This window comes from Remersonia thermophila, chromosome 1, assembly GCF_042764415.1.
Source record: "Remersonia thermophila strain ATCC 22073 chromosome 1, whole genome shotgun sequence".
Lineage (NCBI taxonomy): Eukaryota > Fungi > Ascomycota > Sordariomycetes > Sordariales > Chaetomiaceae > Remersonia > Remersonia thermophila.
In genome coordinates, this window is record NC_092217.1 from 3,265,357 (window position 1) to 3,286,149 (window position 20,793).

Below are 20,793 nucleotides of genomic sequence, written 5' to 3' on the forward strand. Positions count from 1 at the left end.
GACCTCGTGTCCCGCGCGTCAGGTCACCGCGGGTGGGTGACCGGCGTCGGGGGAATCCGGCTGTTTGCGTGTCCGTCCCAGCGTCGCCGCTGGCCGCGCCGTCCGCCGGTTAACGCTTCGTCCCGCCCCTCGCGAACCTCTCGACGGCCAACGCCATTCCCATGGCGGTTGCGCGATAGCCCGAACCCCTTCGAGGCGAAAGCCGCCCCTCAGCGCTGCCCTCCCCGATACCGCCGGAGCCATGGAGGCCCGTGACCTCGCTGCGAGCCTCACAGCGCACGCCACGCTGCCCGCGGCCTCTCCCGTGGCCACCCGCAGCTGCGGCGGCATCAACCTCCCCATAGGCGGCGTCCTCTCCTTGCCCAACGGCGACCTCATCACCCTCACCGCCGCAGCCGCCTTCAAGCCCGCCTGCACCCCCGTGTCGCCGCCCGCCATCATCGCCAACGGCGGCGGCGGCTCCGTCACCATCGACGAGACCATCGATAGCTCCATGCCGACGGAAGGCGGCTGGGTCTTTTCGGACTTCCAGGATCCCTTTTACGCGTCCACCTTCCCCCAGTGCTACGCGCTCGCCGCCACCACCGTCGTCGCCTACATGCTCGTCATCCTGCTCTTCGTCACGCCGCGCTCCTTCCTGGACGGCGGCGTCGTCGTCCTGGGCCGGCGGGGCTTTACCAACGGCGGCGCCGGCCCGACCATTGGCGGCCGCCCGTGGCTGCAGAAGGTGGCCGCGCTGGGCGTCGCCATCTCCCTGACCATCGCCAGCGCCGCCACCTTCGCGGCCGCCGAAGAACAGTACTCGTTCGGCGTGCTCGACGCCAAGCGCCTGCAGAAGGATGTGCTCGGCGGCACCGAGCTCAAGATCATCCGCATCATCTCTGGAACCTTCCTATGGCTCGCCCAGGCCCAGACCCTCATCCGCCTGTTCCCGCGCCACCGTGAAAAGGTCATCATCAAGTGGGCCGCCTTCGCCCTCATCACGCTCGACGTCATCTTCCAGTCCCTCAACAGCTTCCAGTACGACCAGGGCATCTCCCGCCCGGGCTCCTTCCAGGATGCCGTCCCGGCCCTCAGCTACCTCTTTGCCTTGTCGCTCGGCGTTCTCTACGCCGCCTGGGTCATTTACTACTCCCTTCTCAAGAAGCGCTACGCTTTCTACCACCCGCAGATGAAGAACATGATCCTGATGGCCGTTCTCTCGATCCTCTCCATCGTCATCCCCGTCGTCTTTTTCATCCTGGATATCTGCGAGCCCGACTTCACCGGCTGGGGCGAGTACGTCCGATGGGTGGGAGCCGCCGCCGCCAGCGTGGTCGTCTGGGAGTGGGTGGAGAGGATCGAGGCTCTGGAGCGCGAGGAGAAGAGAGACGGCATCCTCGGCAGGGAGGTGTTCGACGGGGATGAGATGCTGGACATGACGCGGTCCAACGCCAGGCTGAGGAAGAGAAGAAAAGGAGATGACGACGGCAGCGGTGGTGGTGGTGGTGGTGGTGGTGGTGGTGGTTGCGACGATGATAGCGACAGAAAAGATGTCGGCCCCACGCATGGAGACGCACCAAGATGGCCGGCCGTCGCGGCGATCGCCGCAAAATACAGATCTCGGCCCCGACCCACGAGGAACTCGAGGCCGCCCACAGATGCAACCACCACAGAGCCGTCCAACCATGACAGGATACGCATCCTGCAACCTCCCCTCTGGCCGGCCCGTCCTCGCCCGGCCATTACTCCCGTCAGCCGTGCCGACACAGCCAGCGCTGCGAGTACGATTTACGCCGTGCGGTATCACCCTCCGACGACCACGGAGTCTATGCCGCGCACCCCGCCGCCTCTTTCACACGTCCAGCCATCCCGGTCGCGGAGCAACAGCGTCGCCTCGAGCCGCGCCAGCAATGATGTCGCCGATGATGATGACGATGATGATGATGATGACGATGACGATGGCCGCAGCGAGGCTGGCAACGCTCCGCCACCACCGAATCCTCCGCCACGAGAGGCCAACAACCGCTGGCGTACCCTTGCTCAGCGCATCCCCTTCCGCCGCGGCCGCGCCACAGCCGACCCGGAACAGGCCATTCCAACAAGCTCAGCCACAACCGTCGCAGATGGAGAGAGGAGGAAAGACGAGCTCCGCACCCTCGGAAGCAGCAGCGGCGACGGCGGCGTCGGTAACGGCGGCAGCCGATGGGATATCCGTAACCGCCTCGAAGATTTCGCCGCGACGCAGGCCGAGCGGTTACGCGAGCGGTTCAGGTCGACGCCGGACACGGACAGCTTGCCGGTCATGGTGATTCCGGCGCCACCTCGACAGGGAGCTGCGTTGGCGCAGTTGCTGGAGGAAGAGGCCGAGGAAGAGGCGACGGCGACGACGCAAGGCCAACAACAGAGTTGGTACCAGAGTCATTCCGCGGTTCAGCATCAGCATCAGCACCAGCATCAGCACCAGCACCAGCACCAGCACCAGCACCAGCCATCGCCTCCTGCTGTGGTGGATAGGAGGCCCTCCGGAGGTGGTCCAGCGGTCGGTGGACGGCCCCCGAGTTCAGGATGAGGATGGAATTTGACGGAGGTTGATATCCGTTCACATACACACATACACACACACACACACACACACACCGCCCTTTCTCTGCACGGGCATCTATTATCCATCTCGAGCTATTCTCACGAATCTACATATTAGGGAGCAAAAGCCTTGGTGAATAAGAGAGGGAGGAGTCAAGGGAACAAAAAACAATGGGCTTTTTCTTTTGGTGACGGTCATGGATTCGGGGTGCGGTATGGGATCTCTCTTTTTCTCTTTTGGATGACTACCCTCCATTTACCATCTATTATCAGGTCTATTTTTATGGTGTAGTTATACGTTTGGGTCGGACTCGGGTACCTGGAGTTTTGTTTTTTTTGGGGATACCTCAGGGACGGCGGGCGAACTGAGAAGGGAATGCCTAGTATTTTCGTTGTATTGCATTGAAACAAAAAGTTGATGACCTACCCAAGAGGGTTTTTCTTGTCCTCTTTCTGTCTGGGTTCCCAGGTTACCTAGGCAAAGAGGGTACCTTGACCACGGTAGACGCTGTACATGTTTTGCTGCTTAGAGTCATGTGCCCCTGGCGTGGTGGTGGTTGGCGGCGGGGTACAGGCAGCCTCTCACGGTCCACGTCACCTGTGCTTGACCGGGCCATGAGCAAGGGCAAGAGACCAGCAGCGCGGAGTCGGTCTGTTCACCAGACCGAGGTGTCTGTCTGTGTGCATGTGTCCGTCTGTGTGTGTAAACAGGCCTACGCACAGACGGGATGGATGGCTCCAGCGCCCTTAGGAGACGGACACGGGGAGAGAGACCCATCGGATCATGAGAGGGGGTAGGGGGAAAGGGGGGTGGTGGGTGGTGGGTGGTCTCTGGAGGTCCCGCCGGAAGGGAGGGTGGTGAGAAGGTGGATGGCTTCAGGCCAGCGCCGCTTGACGTGGAGCCCACGTTTCCCTGCCTTGTGTGGGGACTCGGGGGTTGACGATGTCCAACGAGGTGTGCGTGGTTTACCTAAACTAGCACCTAAAGGCACCCGCTCGCACGTGTCCGCGGAACATCGATCCCAGCAGGCAGTCCCTTGGTAAGGCCTAGGTAGCTGAGTGGAGGGAGGGAGGTAGGTAGGTAGGTAGGTAGGTAGGTATTTTAGAGTGCTCGGTAGGTGCGCAGGTACGTAATCTTTCCCCCCTGGTTTGTGCATCGCCAGCGAGCGGATGATTAGCGGTACGTAGTGTGCACAGTACTATAGTAGTTCTTGTGTATCGGTATGGGCCTGGATGGAGGGGCGGTGGTTCCATGCATGTTCCAAAGGTTTGTCTACATACCTACCTACCTAGACCTACCTAGGCACCTCACCTAGGTACGTACTCGCTGAGGGATAGTTAGTTACCTGGACGTTAGGTGTGCGTGTGTTGGCATGTAGGCAAGGTCAGGTACGGTTCCCCCCCCCCCCCCCCCTTTTTTTTTCCTTCGGCCAGCACCCATTTTCAGGGGGGGAGGAGGAGGGAAGGGATCCAGAAATTTTGGGGAATTTTGGAGAGGAACAGTTTTGGGTTTAGCGTCAAGCACCCAAGCTGGTTAAGCGGGAGCTTGGCACGTTCAGGCCGAACCAGTCGAGCAGCGGCCGACGGAGGTGGGCTCTTTTTCCCCTTCCCCCAATCCCAATCGGCCGCGCTGCGCCGAGGCCGTCGCCTGTGAAAGTGGAAGCGCGCGCAGGACAGGACGGGACGGGGCCCGCGGGCGGTGTCGCATTTTTGTATCGATTGCATTGCATCCATTGGACATTCTTCAGCACCGTTTTGCTTCCCGCCGGTTCAAAAGTCGAGACGTTTTGACCCGAGCCAGAGTCTCACACATAATACTTACACCATCCGAACTCCCCCGTCGAGACTTTTGGACCAGACTCGCGCCGCGGTGCAAAGGTGCTGGACGGGCCCCGATTGTCGCTTTTTTTACGTTTTGGACTTTGTCTCCCTCTTGCCGCAACCTACCACCTTGTAATCCCTTTTGCCCCTTCTTCGCTTCTTTCTTCTCTCTCCGCTCTTCTGCAGGCGCTCGGTTGCATGTGCCCTGACAGCAAGAGGTAAACCGCCGCGTGGCCGAGGTATCGAGATCCCCAACAACACCCACCGGCCTCCCTCTCACGCATCCTCCGTGCCTCTCTGTCGTCATCGTCAGCTCCCGGTCACGCGGGCCTTGCGTCTCCGGTCCTCTTTGCTCCTCCGAGACTCGAACCCAACAACGAGGGACGACGGATCCTCCGAAGAAGAAAAAAAGGGGGGGAGGAAACAACAAGCTACACCCACCACGTATACCCATCCATACGCCTACATCATCAAGCATGGCGGGCGGCACCGAGCCCTTCCCGCCGCTCACCTCGGCAGCCGATCGTATGACGGCCGACCTGAACAGCAACAGCAATGTCGCCCGCCGGCGTAGGAAATCCAGCGCGCTCGGCAGCGACCTGCGCGTCGGCGACACGGGCGCCCCGTCCCTGGCCACCGGCATCGCCGCCGCCGCTCCTTCGACCCCGACCAAGCGCGGCTCCAAGCGCCGCAAGGCCCGCTCCATGCTCCGCCGCGCAAAGTCCATCTGCGTCAAGCACACCTGGGTGCTCCCGCTCGCCCTCCTGCTCATCTTCCTGACGGGCTACGCCGTCAACCCGACCGAGTCGAACCCCTTCTACCACTTCATCTTCCTCTCGTACCGCCTGCCGACCGCCTCCCCCGACGAGGCCCCCCAGTATGGCAAGGGCCCCTGGGACGTCGCCTTTGTTACCTTTTACACCATCGTGCTCTCCTTCACCCGCGAGTTCATCATGCAGGAGATCCTGCGGCCCATGGCGCGCTGGGCGGGGCTGCGCTCGCGCGGCAAGCAGGCCCGCTACATGGAGCAGGTTTACACGGCCATCTACTTTGGCATCCTGGGTCCCACGGGCATGTACGTCATGAGCCGCACGCCCGTGTGGTACTTCAACACGCGCGCCATGTACGAAGGCTTCCCGCACAAGACGCACGACGCGCTCTTCAAGTTTTACTACCTCTTCCAGGCCGCCTACTGGGCCCAGCAGGCCATCGTCCTGCTGCTGGGCATGGAGAAGCCCCGCAAGGACTTCCGCGAGCTCGTCGGCCATCACATCGTCAGCCTCGCCCTCATCGGCCTGAGCTACCGGTTTCACTTCACCTACATGGGCCTGGCCGTGTACATCACCCATGACATTTCCGACTTTTTCCTGGCTGTATGTTTCCCTCCCCCTCCTCTTTTCTCCTCCCCACGAACCACCAAGCTAACCCGTCTTTTCTTCTCCTCCCCCTTCCTCCTAGACCTCCAAAACCCTCAACTACCTTGACCACTGGCTCACCGGCCCTTACTACTTCACCTTCATGTGCGTCTGGATCTACCTGCGCCACTACCTCAACCTGGGCATCCTCGCCAGCCTCTTCACCGAGTTCAAGACGGTGGGGCCCTATGAGCTCGACTGGGCCAACGAGCAGTACAAGTGCACCCTGAGCTTCGTCATCACCCTGTTCCTGCTCAGCGCCCTGCAGGCCCTGAACCTTTTCTGGCTCTTCTTCATCCTGCGCATCGCCTACCGCTTCGTCGTGCACAACGTCGCCAAGGATGATCGGAGCGAGGCCGAGGAGTCGGAGCTCGAGCTGGAGGCTGAGAAGGCGAACGGCTCGGCGGCTGGCGCTGCCAATGGAGCTGCCAAGAAGAACCGGTAAATTCTTTTTTTTCTTCCTGTTCCTGTTCTTGTTCCTGTGTGCCATGTTGGCCGTATGGGAAAGGGGATTGGAGGGGAAGAGTAGCGTCTTTGAGCTACGGTGTGATGAGAAGAAGGGAACAGGGAGGCGGGGAGATGCTGGAGCACCATCACCCTCCCCTTGCGTGTTACATACAGAGAGGATGTCATTGTCTTTCGTTTTTTATCGGTTTTGGCTCGGGTGTTTCATGATATGATACACGCGCACACTTACGCTCGCTAGACGGTCTGGTTTGGTTTGGACCGGTACGGTGTACGGATGAACATATGGATGCCTTGAACGTGGATGGAATTGGGAGGGGAGGCCGGGGGCAGGGCATGTTCGGTCGGTGGGCTGGTCAGTTCGGCGGTATGCATACACACACGGCGGAGTTTGTTCGCTCGCTTCTGTCCGGGACGGTTGGATCATGACATTCGCTTGTTTGTTTGTTGGGTCTGTTGGGGTGGTTGACGATGGAAGGACGCGCGGTACCATGATCGGTTCTCGGGTCGTGCTGGATGGGGAAAAAGAGCATATGGAGCAGGGCGGAACGGACGGCGGAACATATCTTTTACCCAAGGACGCTTTCTGGGAAAAACGACATGCACGATGATCTCCGGTTCGGAAATCCAACCTCGGTCGATCTGTCGGGCATCCCTCGACCCCAGCCTCCTCCATCAACTCCCGACCGCCGGGTCAAGCCTCGGATTTGGTTGGGACGGGCCAGGCGGGCAGAACGGAGACCGTCCACACAAGGCGGTGGTGGTATCTGGTACGAGATCTTGGGAGGAGACACGACAAAGGCCAGGTCTCCTTGCGCCACGCCAAGCACCACGCTGCACGCTCGGTCCCTCAGGCCTTTGGTTGGGCTGGGTGACCTATCCAACAGGGAGGAGGGGTGGGTTACTATTATACAAGGTCAACGAGGGAATAGAGAAAGCGTTTTGGCCAGGAACGGGGAAGGGGGATACCAATCGGATCGGATGCAGAGGGATGGGTGGCTGAACTTCTTTTTACCATTTTCTTGATTATACAGCTTACCTTGAATAGTAGTCTTTAATAATGCAACGAAATAAAATGACTTGACGAATACAAACACGCCCAGCCTAGCTCATCTCCGGGAAGGTTGACTGGCACTTTTGTTTCCTTGGACGCCAGCAATAAGATGCGACTAGGTGGTTGGATGTTGGATGTTGCATAGGTACGCAACGGAGGGAGTGGGTAATCAACATGCAAGTCAACATCCACCTTGTCCTGAGCACCATACATTCACTCACTACCTAGAGTACGCACACACGCACACACCCTCTCTCTCAACCAAGACGGCTACATGTGGAGCACACAATGGGCTATTGTTAAAACTCTGCACGGCATCCCACTACCCGTCTCTTTCGATATCCAGAGCCTCTCTCACTCAGGAACAACGATCTCTTCAGGATCGGACTTGATATTTCTAGAAGCATGACAGACGGCGCACCCAAAGAAAACCCGAGCAAACCCGCCCATGTCTGCATCACTGCCGTGCGTATCGCAGACAGACCATGTGTAAGACCTCTCGCCGCAACTCCCGTTTTTCGTACATTAAGGAGGTCTTACCACCCCTTCCCTGTTGGTTTGCCTGCTCACCCATATCCCCCTTCATTCCCTCCATCCTGAGACACGAGGGGGGTAAGGCATTCCACCCCCCGAACCGCTGACCTCATTAGGTGGTCTGCCATCATGCGAACCCGAACCCGACAGGTGGACAGGAAGGAAGACGAACAACAGACGATCCCATCATCCAGATCCATAAAGCTAAAAGAGACGCTACCGAGCCCAACCGTATACCCGACACCATTAAGAAAGGGAAACACAGTCCCTCCGCCTCCCCCCGTCCTCAAGCTCAACCGTAGCCAAACAAACATGAACCCATCATGGTTCGAATAGATGACTGATTTTTTGTGTAAAAAAAAGGAAAAAGAAAGAAAAAAAAAGAAAAAAAAAAAACACACAGATTGAAAAGAAAACAAACGCCACCCATATGCTTTGTTCGTCAGGGATATCGAATCATGGCCATGTTCGCCTTTGTCGTTGGTCATATCGTCATCACATCACAATCGCCTAACCTATTCTCGTCCCCAGTTTCCATTACATATTGGGCAGGCTGTGTGTAAATCATCCGCGCAAACCTCCCAAAGAAAAAGAAAAGATAAAATAAAAGCTCCGGCATCGAATGACAGCAGCACGACGTTCGATGAAGCCAAAGAGAATCGGAAGATAAAAGGTTCTCATGTGGTGGGTAGATAGATTGGTTAGGGGAATGGGTTGTAGAGGTTGAAAGCGGATAAACGAGCAGAGGAGGGCTTGAGGTGCCGAAAGAGGCAGACGCGGAGAGGTGGCTCGACGGGGAAGCTGGATTCGAAGTCAAAGACGTCCTCCATCTTGTTGGAGAACATGGCTTCGTCCGCAATTCTCACAGGACTTAATCATCCCGTCCTGTCCCGTCCCGTCCTATCCCTGTCGGACCCAGCTCGGTGGAAAAGTCTGACCGGAAGGAGATGTCAGAGAAACCGGGTGGCCGATCGGGCGCCCCTTTGCGGCCCAGTCGATTTCCAGGAGGGATGGCCGGGCCACATCCACGGCTCAGACCTGCAAAAGGGGATGAGGCAGGTTGTGCCGTGGAGGGTCCGGATAGACCATGCTGAAGGGAACGGACAGGGCGCGCCGCACCGTGGCGTTGGCACCTTAGATGTCGCCGCGGAATCTCCTTCTCGCACAATCCTCAGCTCCGCTGGCACGGTGGCGCGTGCGCATGTCCGCGGTTGTCCAGATGAAGAGAGAATCTTGCAAACTGCCGCCAGCACGTGGAGGCAAGCACCAAACACGACTCCCCCCCCCCCCCCCCACATCCGTGCAGACATCACACACCGCATTCCGTTGGCGGGGCAAGTCCCTTCGTTCCGCCGACGAAGTTCTGTCCGTCAAATCCGTCAGAAAGACTCGCCAAGCTAGCTTCATGGAGCGCGCGACACCCCCGACAACAAAGGACGGCTCTCGTCAGCTTCAGCTGCACCGCTGCCGCCATCGCTACGGCGCTGCTCGTCTCCCAGGCCGGGCTCGTCCGCCTCATGCTGAAGCAGAGTCCTCTCCGAGCTCGCCGACTCGGAATCGGACGAGTCGGAGGAATCAGACGAAGCCGTGCTGTTGCTTCCGCTCTCGTGGCTGCTGTCGCCACCGTTGGCGGTGTTGCCGTTGGCACCGCTGCTGCCGCTGCTGCTGCGACCGTTGGCCTGGCCGAGGAGCTTCTTCGCCTTGCGTGTGGCGTCGCGGGCGCGCTCAACGGCCCGCTCGGCGCGGCAGTGCTTTTCCCACATGGCAGCGTAGCGGCCCTTGAGGGCGAGAAGCTCCTCGTGGGTGCCGCGCTCCGCCACGGTGCCCTCGTGCAGCACAATGATCTGGTCGGCGTGGGTGATGGTGGACAGGCGGTGAGCGATGATGAGCAGGGTGCGGCCCTCGCCGAACTTGCCCGTGATGAGCTGGGACTGAATCTCCTGCTCGGTCTCGCCGTCGAGGGCCGAGGTGGCCTCGTCGAGCATGATGATCTTGGGGTTCTTGAGGATGGTGCGGGCGATGGCGACGCGCTGCTTCTCGCCGCCGCTTAGGCGCAGGCCGCGCTCGCCGACCTTGGTGAGATAGCCGTCCGGGAAGCTCATGATGCGGTCGTGGATGGCGGCGGCGCGGCAGGCGGCGTAGACCTCTTCGTCGGTGGCGTTGGGGTTGGCGTACTTGAGGTTGTACATGAGCGTCTCGTTGAAGAGGATGGTGTCCTGCGGCACGACGCCGATGAAGCGGCGAACCGAATCGATGGTCAGGTCCTTCATGTCGTGGCCGTCGATCTCGGTGCGGCCCTCGGAGCAGTTGTAATAGCGGAACATGAGGCGGAACACGGTCGACTTGCCGCCGCCCGACTCGCCGACGAAGGCGGTTGTGGTGCCGGGCTTGCACTCGAACGACAGGTCCTTGAGGGCGGTGCGGCGGTTGTCGTACGAGAAGCCCACGTTGGTCCAGCGGATGTGGCCGTTGCACTTGAGCAGGGGCTTCACACCGGGGCGGTCGACAACGGTGGGCTGGATCTTGAAGAGCTCGAGCAGGCGCTCGCCCGAGATCATGGCCTGCTGCACGGTGCGGTAGAAGGTGCCGAAGAAGTTGAGCGGGCCCTGCAGCTGGTTCAGGTACGTGATGAGCAGGACGAAGTCGCCGACGGACCGCTGGCCCTTGGACACCTGGTAGCCGCACGTCAGCAGCGCCACCAGCAGGCCGCACATGAACACGACCGACTGGCACATGTTCATGTAGTTGATGCCGTAGGTGACGCGCGCCTCGGCCTCCTGGAACTTGCGCATCGCCTCGCCGTACCGAGCAAACTCGCGCTTCTCGGCGTTGAAGTACTTGACCGTCTCGTACGACATGATGGAGTCGTTCTTGACCGCCTCCTCCTCGCGGTCCGCGTTGACCATGTCGCGGCGCTGGTCCGCGCGCGTCGCCGCCATGCGGATGGTCAGGTAGAGGTAGTAGAAGGTGATGACGGACACGAAGAGCGCGTAGAGCGCCCCGAAGCGCACGTAAAAGTAGATGATGGCCACGAGCAGGTCCACCATCATGGGCACTACCTGGAACGTGATCTGCTCGAGGAACTGGTTGATGGACGCTCCCTTGTTGAGCGCCGACAGCACCTCGCCGGTGCGCTTGGCCAGGTGGAAGTCGAGCGAAAGCGAGTGGACGTGCTGGAAGGCCGCCGTCGTCAGCGCCCGGTACGTGTGCTGCGACACGGGGATCCAGAGCATGGACCGGATCGACCCGAGCACGCCCGACGGGCCCTGGAGGACCTTGTAAAACATCAACAGCGCCAGCTCGAGCCAGACGCGCTGAAAGCCGCCCTGTTCGAACGTGTCGGTGACGACGCCGATCTGGGCCGGCACCAGGATGTTGACAACGCGCTGCAGGACGACGAGCACGAAGCACACCAGCACCACCAGCTGCAGGCGCGGAGACTTGCTGGGCCACAGGTAGGGGAAGAAAACCGAGTACCCGCGGCAGTACTCAAACCAAGACCGATGGGGAAGCTTGTCGGGCCGGTAAAAGGCCGCCTCGGCGTCCGTCCTGGGGCACCCCGCGCCCTGCGAGTCGCGCCGGCCGTTGCCGTCGGTGCCGCCGTAGTTCATGTTGCGCCGGTCACGGCCCGAGTCACGGTTGCCATAGCTTCCTCCGTTGTTGGCGAGCAGGGGGGCCGACTCGTCAGCTTCTGACCGCTGCGTCTCGCCGCCCGGAGACTGCGACACATGCTGGCACTTCTTTCCGGCCGTGGCCGCATACAGGGCGATAAGGAAGACGAGCAGGCAGACGCGGACGGCGGCGATGCCGAGGTCGATGGCGCTCCAGAGGTCCAGCCCGCTGCTCTCGGGCCCGCGAGGCTTCAGCGTGCTGGACAGGTAATCGCTCCTTGAGACGGTCAGGCCGAAGGCGAGGAGGATGATGAGCTCGCCGGCGAGACCCAGAATCCAGAAGACCTGGTGGACGATGGTCGGGGACTTGCGCCACTCAATGAGGGTGATGAAGATGTACAGGTAGAGAAAGGCCGAGCCCACGAGATACACCTGATGATTTTGTCAGCCTCGCGGGGACTTGGTCAGGGAAAAGAAGAGGGGGGAGATGAGCGAGGGAACCGCGTCCCGGCTCGTCCCGCGTCCGAACCTAGGGGCGGCGGCGTATCGGAGGAGGGCCAAGCAAGAAGACTCACAATCCTTTCTTCGCCGCACCACCAAGCATCGTCGAGACCGGCTTCCCGGCTCGACTGCATGGCGTGGACGGCAACGGCGACGCCGTTGGCCACAAACGACAGAATGATGCCAGCTGTCATGTACAGAAAGACGGACCAGGCCAGGCTGGCTTTCCTGTCGCCATCCTCCGCCTCCTTCGGACCCTGCGGCTGTTCCTCCTCCTCCTCTTGCTTCCTCTTCTTCCTTTTCGTGGCGGGCAACGGCTTCCCATCAGGACCCCGGACGGCGGGCACGATCAGCTCCTCTTCGGATTTGGCCGTGACGACGGTGTGGATGGCGGATGACACGACAAAGGTAACGATCAAAACGACCGGGTAGAGGAGCTGGGAGAGCCGGAGGACGGACTGCGCCGCGGTGGGGCCCGGCTCCGGGCCGGACGTCTCAATGAACGAGTACATGATAGGCTTGCACACGGGAGTTGGCGTGTTAGAAGTGAGTGAAGCGTGCGGGTGATGTGATCCGTCGGCGCCCCGAACAAGAGCGAGGGCGCTGACGGAAGTCAACAGAAATGTAGGTGTGCAAGGGAAGACGTGTGTGTGTTTTGTTTTGTCGGAGGCAGCCGGACGTGCGCGGTGTGCTCCATGTTGCCTCCTCCTCCTCCCCCCTTGCCTCCCCGGAGGCGCAGCAATGAGTCGCGGCTCGGTTGGTGCAAGAGGTGGAGTTTTTTGGTTTCAGGCCTTTCTTGATACAGTTCATACATGAATAATACATGCGAATGGGCCCGGTGATGACGAAAACAACGCAGAAAAAAAAAAAAAAAGAAGAAGAAATGAAGAAGCAGAAGCACATACACGTTGCGGTTTCAAGCGGCCCGAGGGGAAATCGTCGGCGACAGGATTCAACACGAGACGGGCCAAAGCCAGACTCTCATGGCCTATATGGCCTGGTTTCCTGCCGGATGGGATGGTTTGGCTGACGAAATGCGCCGGGGGCTATGAACGAGTCTCTCCAGGTTAGCATCTTTAACACATTGGCAGTTGATGCACCAAAAGTTCCATGGCTCCTGGGCCCTGGGGATGCACAGTCACAGCCAGTCACATCCATGGTGCTCTTTCGGCAAGGGAGAGAAGCCCCGCGGCGTGAACACGCGGGCTGTGGAGTTGGTGTACTGAGCTGATGAGCGTTGGAGGTGGCGTTCGCCACTCCAGCGGGTCCGGAGCTTAACGACCATGAACACATGACTGAGCCGAGGACGCGGAAGAGGTGGCTGGTGGGTTGGCTGGCCGGCTGACTGACTGACTTGGCTGATTGACTGACTGACGGACGGAACGGACGGACTGGCTGGGTTCGCTGGCTGACTGGCTGGCTGGCTGGCTGATGGACCGATGGACCGATGGATTCATGGACCCATGGACCTATGGACTGATGGACTGACCTTGGAGATGGCACCCTGAGTTTCCGCGGCAGCTGCTGCCGCAGTTGTCGTCCGGACCTGATGACCTTTCGGCAGACCTCGGTCGCGGAGAGGAGCTCGGCGGGAATGCCGGGGCTCGCGAGCGTGCTCAGAAAAGAGAGAAAGCCGATCTCAGTCGACCACGCAGTCGGGGTTCAATGCAACGACCGGAGCCGGGCCCCACGAAGGTGATGCTGGACGAGGACGCGGGGAGAAGGCCCAGACCAAACACAAAGTAAACGAGCGTGGGAGGACGATGTTTGCGAGCGGTTGGAAGAAGTCGGAGAGTCGAGACTCCCAGAGCTACCAGCCGGCCCGGGGCCTGCGAGGTGTAATACCTCGTTCAAAAAGTCCCATAATGCCGGGAACCCAAGGTGGGTTGATTTAGTCGTCCCCGTGGGAGGCCAGCGGTTCCCCACCCATGCCGGGGGGCCAGGTCGGCTGGATTCTGAGAAGGTACGTACTATACTGGCTACAACAACCCCGGGGGAGGGGGGGGGGTGCCCGTATACGGCGCCAGGGGTGTCCTACATAGGTCCCCCGGCACCCCCGTCTCCCGAAACCTCGAGGGCGCTGCAGCTTCGGCGAGGTCTGGCCTTCCAGAACCAGGCTCAGGTGGCTGACGGTTCCACAGCTCGGACAGGGCAGTGGAGGTGTGGGCTCTCCGGGCTGTGTAACGTCGACCGTGTCCCGCGCCCCGGGCGTCAACCTTTGCGTGTGCGACCAACGTCGTTTTGGATGGCAGTTATCGACGGACGGAGCAACGGGACATCCGCCGTGGACCAAATGGCGTATGCCAGCGCTGCAGCAGCTTCTCATCGTCATCCTTCCTTTGGGCCGCGACGTGTGGTAGAAATTGCCTGCCGACGCTGGCCACGAGAACCACTCGAACCGCGAGCCCAGAGGCCATCCCATCTATCCTCCACCGCCTCCCGTTTCTCGTCCACCCTCTCCGTTCCTGGCCGTGGTCTTTGTGCCCGAGCCCTCGCCGCCTGTCATCCAGCCTGTTTTGGTTTATTTATTTATTTTCATTTCATCTGTCTATTTATTTATTTTTTTCATGTGTCGAATCTTCCGGGTACGCCAAACTGCTGGACCGTGGTGGCAGAGACGTGGACGGCCGCGTTGGCCGACACGCCGCCGTGCGATGGCGAGGCGGCAGTCTGATGCCGTAGCCGTCGCCTAGCCACACCAGGAGCATGGGCACGCGCGAAACTTTTTTTTCCCCTTCTGGTGGAGGAGCGTGGAATCCACGGTGAGCACGAGGGCAATGTGACTGAAACCACCGTCCGTCTCGCTGGAGATTTTTTTTTTCTCTCGGCGAGGCGGGATGCGGCTCGCCAGGGTGCGCTTGGGCTGCCCGTGAGAGGAATGGAGCAGAAGTTCCATCGAAGGATGCGCCGACCCAACCTGAAAACCTCTCGCTGAGGGTGGTGCTAGGCCTTGCAAGGCCGGGCATGGTGCTCCATCAACAGGGTTGCTAGCGCAACTGGGACCTCTCTGGGGGGCCTCCGGACATGTCCAGCCAAACGGCTGTGCTCCCTGGTGGACTCGGACCAGCCCTCTCGACACGTCTGGGTCATGCTTCACCGCCTTGTTCCCTCGTGAGGAACGACCGACGAGTAACTGCAGGGCTTCATGCATGCACACATATCCTTTTAGTCTTGGACGTGGTGGTTTGGACATGGGGTATGGGCATACGCAGCCAGAATGCGTTCTCTCCCGCATGGAATTCCCGTGTGCATCTCCCAAATCCCGCCAGTCTGGGGCGAGCTCCTCCTCTCAAGTTTTTTTTCCCTCCTATCGGCCATCGGCCGTCCCAGGCACCGTTCCCAACTCGGGAGAGAAGGCAGACGGCGCCGGTTAGCGTGTTCGGCGAACGCGCGAAAAGAAGTCTTTACCGGCTCTCAATGGCGGGATGCTCGATCCGCCTGCAGCGGTCCCGGCATCGCCTCTGCTGACACACACTCAGAAGCGAGCCAGCCGCCGGTGCCCGGGGGACCCAAAACACCGCTAGCGAGCCCCAGAGTCATGGCACACGGGACGGGGCTCGGCCGTGCGGTGGAGAAGGGGCCGGGAAGCGACAAGGCGAGAGAGGTATTTCGCCCTTGGGTCCGTCTCCAGGATGTACAGTAGCTGAGCCGTCGTCTCTCAATGGGGCGGAAAAATCGAAGTACGGTGTAGTGTATGCAGGCCAGTCCCGCACCCAGCAGCAGCCAATGGGGCTACAGTTCAGGGATACCACCTCCCTTTCCCTAGTGTAGGTAGACTGATTGGCCAGGGGGCGTGCGGTGGTGTGGTGTGTACCGTGGAGGTGAAAGAGGGTGAAAGCCAGGCTGCAGGACGATGATCCAGAGTACTGCGTATGTACAGCCCAAGCGTCTTGCCTGCGACTGCGAACCAGTGCAGAATGCGGAGATGTGACAGGATTGGGGAGGGGGAGAAGGGAGAGGGGGGGGGGTTTAAAGTTGGGGGTGGTTAACATGACCAGCAATAGAAATGTTGATCAAAATGGAGCTTGACCCTATGGATGAGGTACATAGCGGAGGTACATGCGCTACAACAACACCCGGAGGGACGGAGGAACGGAGGGAGGGACGGAGCTCGAGTCGAGACTGGAAGATGGGACTGCCGTCCGTCTGAGAAAGGTTGCTTGCCTGCCTGCCTTACGGTGGGCTCTCGGCAGTGACTGCCCTCCTTCACTTCCCATTTGGGCCGCAACAGGGCAACATGGCAGCATCTTCGGGAATCATGGAAAGCACCGCCTCGTTCACCTGATTTGATGATAACACCTTTTCAGCCCCCCCCCCCCCCCCCCCCCCGGATCTAAAACCGCAGGAGCTGGCCCGAGACCTGGCCGGGCACGATGGCGAGGACGGGAACTTATCAAGTCACGTTCCGCGACCGGAGACCCATCCTCCTCACCACCAGCCAAGGCACACGGGTAGGGTACTGGCATTGTACATACACAGGTACTGTGCCATCATCGTCATCTCCCCGGCGGATGAACATGCTCCATCTTCGGGCTCGGCTTCCGGCTCAGTGTTTTTTTTTTTTTTTTTGTGCTACGACCATCATGCGGTCAGATCCGGCAAACAACCACCACTTACATGCCTCCTGAGCTGAGCTGAGCTGAGCTGCTGTTTCTTTGGTTAGTTTTTTTGTACTCTTTTTTTTTTTTTTAATTTTTTTCCTGGAATAAAAACCAGCAAAGTCTTCGAGAAACCCTCAATCCCCCGTTTCCTAGCGTAGCGTCCCTTGTCTTTTTTTGGTTCCTTAGGTGATCCGCCGCCTCCATCCCAGAGTCCAACCTAAGACTCGGCTGTCTTCTTGGTTGCGGCATCGAACCGGGCCTCGCTCCCGTTGGCATATCCGGCGGCTCCAATCAAGAAACCCTCCCGCCGGCAGGCCGGAAGACAACTTTTTTTGGCCTGCCTCCCGCCTCACCCGCCTCATCCGCTTCACCCGCTTCACCGACACAACACCGCAAAGCCAACAATGCACCAGCGATGCAGCGCTAGTAGGCGGCCAGTCAGGAAGTGGGGCCACTTGGTCCTCAACGGGATGCTTGGGACCCGGGACGGGGACTCTTCAGACGCCCGAGACGGCATTCCATCAATGCCCAATCCTCCTCCTCAAAAAAAAAAAAAAAAAAAAAGTCATGGATCATGCACTCGGGCTTTGGCGACCATGACTTTGTCACCGATGTTCTATATGTGGGCCCTGGTTGTATGTACGCACTGCCGGAACTCGGCTGACGGCCCGCCTGCGACCCCTTACAGTACCACGCAGCATCCGAATCTTTGCCGCAGATCCAGGAGGGCAACGTGGCCGAGACGTGGAAACCACTTCAGCTTTCCAGGGCTCTCGTGGGCGCCCTCTCTTCTCCGGGCTGGAAAAGGAAGAAAAACAACCATCTCTTCTCCCTCCTCCCCACTCCCTGCCACTCTGGACTCTCGTTCCCCGCAACATGACACGACCTGTCGATGGCGTCACGGCACCGAGCGTGTATGTATGTACATGGTGTAAAGCAGAGCGGCATCCAAAGACCGAACCAGGGAGGTTCGCGGGGGGCTTTAGGCGGATTGAGCATGTCTTGGGCCCCGTGCCCCTCTTCCTTGTTCTCTCCTGTATCCTCCCGGCCTCGTGGTTCGCTCCTGGTTCCCTGCTCCCGACAAAACACATGACTGGGTACAGGTGCGCACCCCCGAGCCTCACCTGCCGCTACCCCCGTCCTCGCCCCCCACTCCTCCCCAACTTGCCCCCCTCCCCCCCCTTCTGCGCCACCGCCAGGGTTCTGGGGAAAACCTGAGCAGTTGACGAACGAGACCCGCGCCCAGCATACCTACCTCGCCAGGATTATGTTGTTGGTGGTGACTGTAATATGTGATATCCCCCGCCTTTGACGCTTGACCTGCCGCAAATGCACGTACGCATACATGCCACATACCGCATACGCACATGCCCGCGTAGCGTGTATGGGGTGGTCCATCGACTATTAGTCAGTCGACACGCGAACCGACCTTCTGCGGGAAGCTGCCGTTGCCATGAGCGAACCTGCATCCCGATGCTGCAAAGAAACCCTGGGCGGCCGCGGGCTCGCTCTGACCCCCTCAGCCTTTGCGCCAGTCCGTCGACGTCTCATTCGAGGGGAGCCACGAGGAACCATGAGAAGTGCACAGGCCATCATCAGAAAGGCCGGGTAGCTCACGACGCTTCGGTATATTCGAAGGATCGGACGGGCCGCCGGAACCCCGCAACTTGCGGCATTCTCCCGGCCTCCGGGCAGGCAATAAGAGAGCCGATCAGGGATGTCTACCATGGTAAGGTACTTTTAGAAATCAAGCCCCCCCCCCAAGGTGGCATCTGTACCTCAGCTAGGTAAGGTAGGGAGGGGAGGTACGGAAAATACCTTGCACAGGCCTGCCGGCGGCTCCGTAGAGAGAATCGCACCCATGGTTCCCACCTCCTCCTCTTTCTTCTTCTTCTTCTTCTTCCTTTCTTCCTCGTCTTCTTTCTCCTCGTCGTCGTCGTTGTCGTCGTCGTCGGGATCGTCGTTGTCCCCAACCCCGCCCCCGTGCCACTCTCTCGCTTTCTTCCCCCGCATCTCATCCTCATAATACGGCAAATCGCCGGCATTTCTTCCCCAGACTTCGTGTCGGCCTAGACATTCATCACCCGCCGACGTGGGCCGTGTCGTGGCGATCTCGACCCGAACGGCCCGCAAGTTGTCGGGTGTCGGTCTAGAGTGGGTTGCGTGTGTGGGGTCAACTCGGATAGTGAACCCGGGGCTTTGGTGCAAGTCGTCGAGTCGTGCTGCACCATTTGCTTACTTTACCTGAAGCCAGGTAGGCCTGCGGGAATGATGATGATATGGCCACGCCTTTCTTTCTCTTTTTTTTCCAATGCTTCTCTTTCCCTCTCGTTTCTGCTCATTTCTTTTCTTTTCCCCCAACCTCCTTCTCCGTTTTTTCTTCTTTTTCCTATTGCTCTCTGTCCTTTTTCTTTTCTCAAGTGTCTAACACAAGCAAGCAACCTTTCGGATTTGGCTAGACTCGAGGGCTCGCTCCAATGTGCTTCTCTGCTGCGGCGTGCCTATGTACGCAGCATGTACATACTGTGTATGTACATACTCCGAGACGATCAAGTTATCAATAGCAAATGGCGACCAATACCCTGTCCCGGGGATGGCAGCCGGCGGTCCGGCCGTCTAGGGCCAGGTTTGCTGCTTCAAGGATGAGAGGATGTGGAAGAGACACCATGCAAGCCATGCGCTGCGCTGACTGGACTCGCGGGAGCAAGTCGGCCCTCCATAGGGCGATGGCGGATGGCAATTGGCAATCGTGATGCGATGGGCTTCCCGATCTTTCTCTACCGATCTTTGCCCATCCGGGCCAATCGGGACATGTGTGCGAAATGGAGTCTACCGAGACGCAAGCCAAGTGCGCATCTTTACTTACACTGCATGGTTGATCTCGGCGTCGTCAGTGGACGGGGTGTTATGCACATGACTTCTGAGCCAGCCGAGTTCTTGCGGTCAGGCCTGCTGTGTTGCCCCAAGCGACGCAGAGAAGCCACCACCACGATGCAGGCCTACGATGTACAAGTATGTGCTCTGTAGAGCACTCCGTAACCCAGACATCATGGCGACTCTGCACCGACGCCACGATGCAGGCAGCCCTGAGCCCTGGAGGCTTGGGGTTTTCTTGTAGCCACCCAGGAGGTCAGCACCAGGCCCTGACGAGCCCGTTGTGTACCACATGTCCCAGATGTAGAGTCCCCCCCCCTCCCTGCGGGTGTGCACAGGCGTTGTGTAAGGCTCAAGGGCGACGCAAGTCGGGTCTGAGCAGCTGAAACCAACGGATATCGCCAGTCGCGACTCATGAAGTATGCGACGCGGGAGGCGGCACGCATGCACGCACGCCCGCACGTACGCCAGAGCCGGGCGATCAAGGTGGGCTCTGCGATCGATCAAGCGCCGCCACGGCATGGTTGGTGTGGAATCATGTGCCACACCGGGCGGCTAGGGGCGGGTAGGGTCGATGTTTACCGTAGTACACACACGACGGGCACAAGGTGGTGAAACAGATTGCGTAGTCCACAGGAGGGGTGGCGGGAGACGGAGAGCTCTGGTAGGTTTGTTTTGGCTCCGTAGCTTGCCTTCTACTATACATGCCTCTGGGTTCCGGCTGTGTCCGCTCTGGGGGCGGCGGGTGGCTGTCCTTGGGCGGCTACGGGTGGGATAGCGGGGCCGTAGACGGAGGAGATGTATTGGTATGTGGAGAGGGGGCGAGCCGCCGAACGGTGCGCGCGGCGCTCTGCGGTTTCATATTGCGTAGGCAACCTACGCAGTAAAGGGCTTCCCCAAGGTGAGAGGCCCAGGGAGGTAGCACGCCTTCGCCTTCGGCCCGGAGGGTCGTTGCGAATGTCTGAAGATGTCATCGTGTGTCACAGGGTCTCTTCTAACGGTTCCCTAGATCCGGAAATGTCCTCACTCTGAGACCTTGGGGCAGCCAACGGGCGGCTTCCTTGGCTCACCGACGGATGCATCAAAAGACCCGTCGTCTCTGGATGGATGGATCCTTTCCCTCACCAATACCATCCTCCGCTCTATCGAGACATCCGCCCGGTTGCAAAGCTTCCCCCTTCCACGAATACAGCTCATGTGTTGAACCAGGCTTTGTGGTTTGGTTTCAAAGTTCACGACAGGCGACAAGACCGAATCAACTGCCACTGATAGTTCCGCATATCCGCGGCAGGCAGTAACGTTACATGGACGCTTTTGTGGTTTTTCCATGCGAGAAAGCGTCCTCTCAGCGT

At 59.5% G+C, this 20,793-nt stretch overlaps 3 protein-coding genes across 3 annotated transcripts; 2 read left to right on the forward strand and 1 right to left on the reverse strand.

The window, feature by feature from the left end:
- Window positions 1–241: 241 nt before the first annotated feature.
- VTJ83DRAFT_921 (uncharacterized protein) lies at window positions 242–2,551 on the forward strand (the record flags this gene model as incomplete). Its single annotated transcript, XM_071014618.1, has 1 exon — window positions 242–2,551. One exon carries the CDS (start codon window positions 242–244, stop codon window positions 2,549–2,551), a length of 2,310 nt encoding a protein of 769 aa, XP_070870274.1.
- Window positions 2,552–4,862: 2,311 nt separating this feature from the next.
- Window positions 4,863–6,246, forward strand: VTJ83DRAFT_922 (uncharacterized protein; the record flags this gene model as incomplete). The annotated part of the gene is made up of 2 exons (XM_071014619.1): window positions 4,863–5,759; window positions 5,845–6,246. The coding sequence occupies 2 exons, from the start codon at window positions 4,863–4,865 to the stop codon at window positions 6,244–6,246; spliced, it is 1,299 nt and encodes a 432-aa protein (XP_070870275.1).
- Window positions 6,247–9,257: 3,011 nt separating this feature from the next.
- On the reverse strand, window positions 9,258–12,478 carry VTJ83DRAFT_923 (uncharacterized protein; the record flags this gene model as incomplete). The annotated part of the gene is made up of 2 exons (XM_071014620.1): window positions 9,258–11,897; window positions 12,041–12,478. 2 exons carry the CDS (start codon window positions 12,476–12,478, stop codon window positions 9,258–9,260), a joined length of 3,078 nt encoding a protein of 1,025 aa, XP_070870276.1.
- Window positions 12,479–20,793: the final 8,315 nt, after the last annotated feature.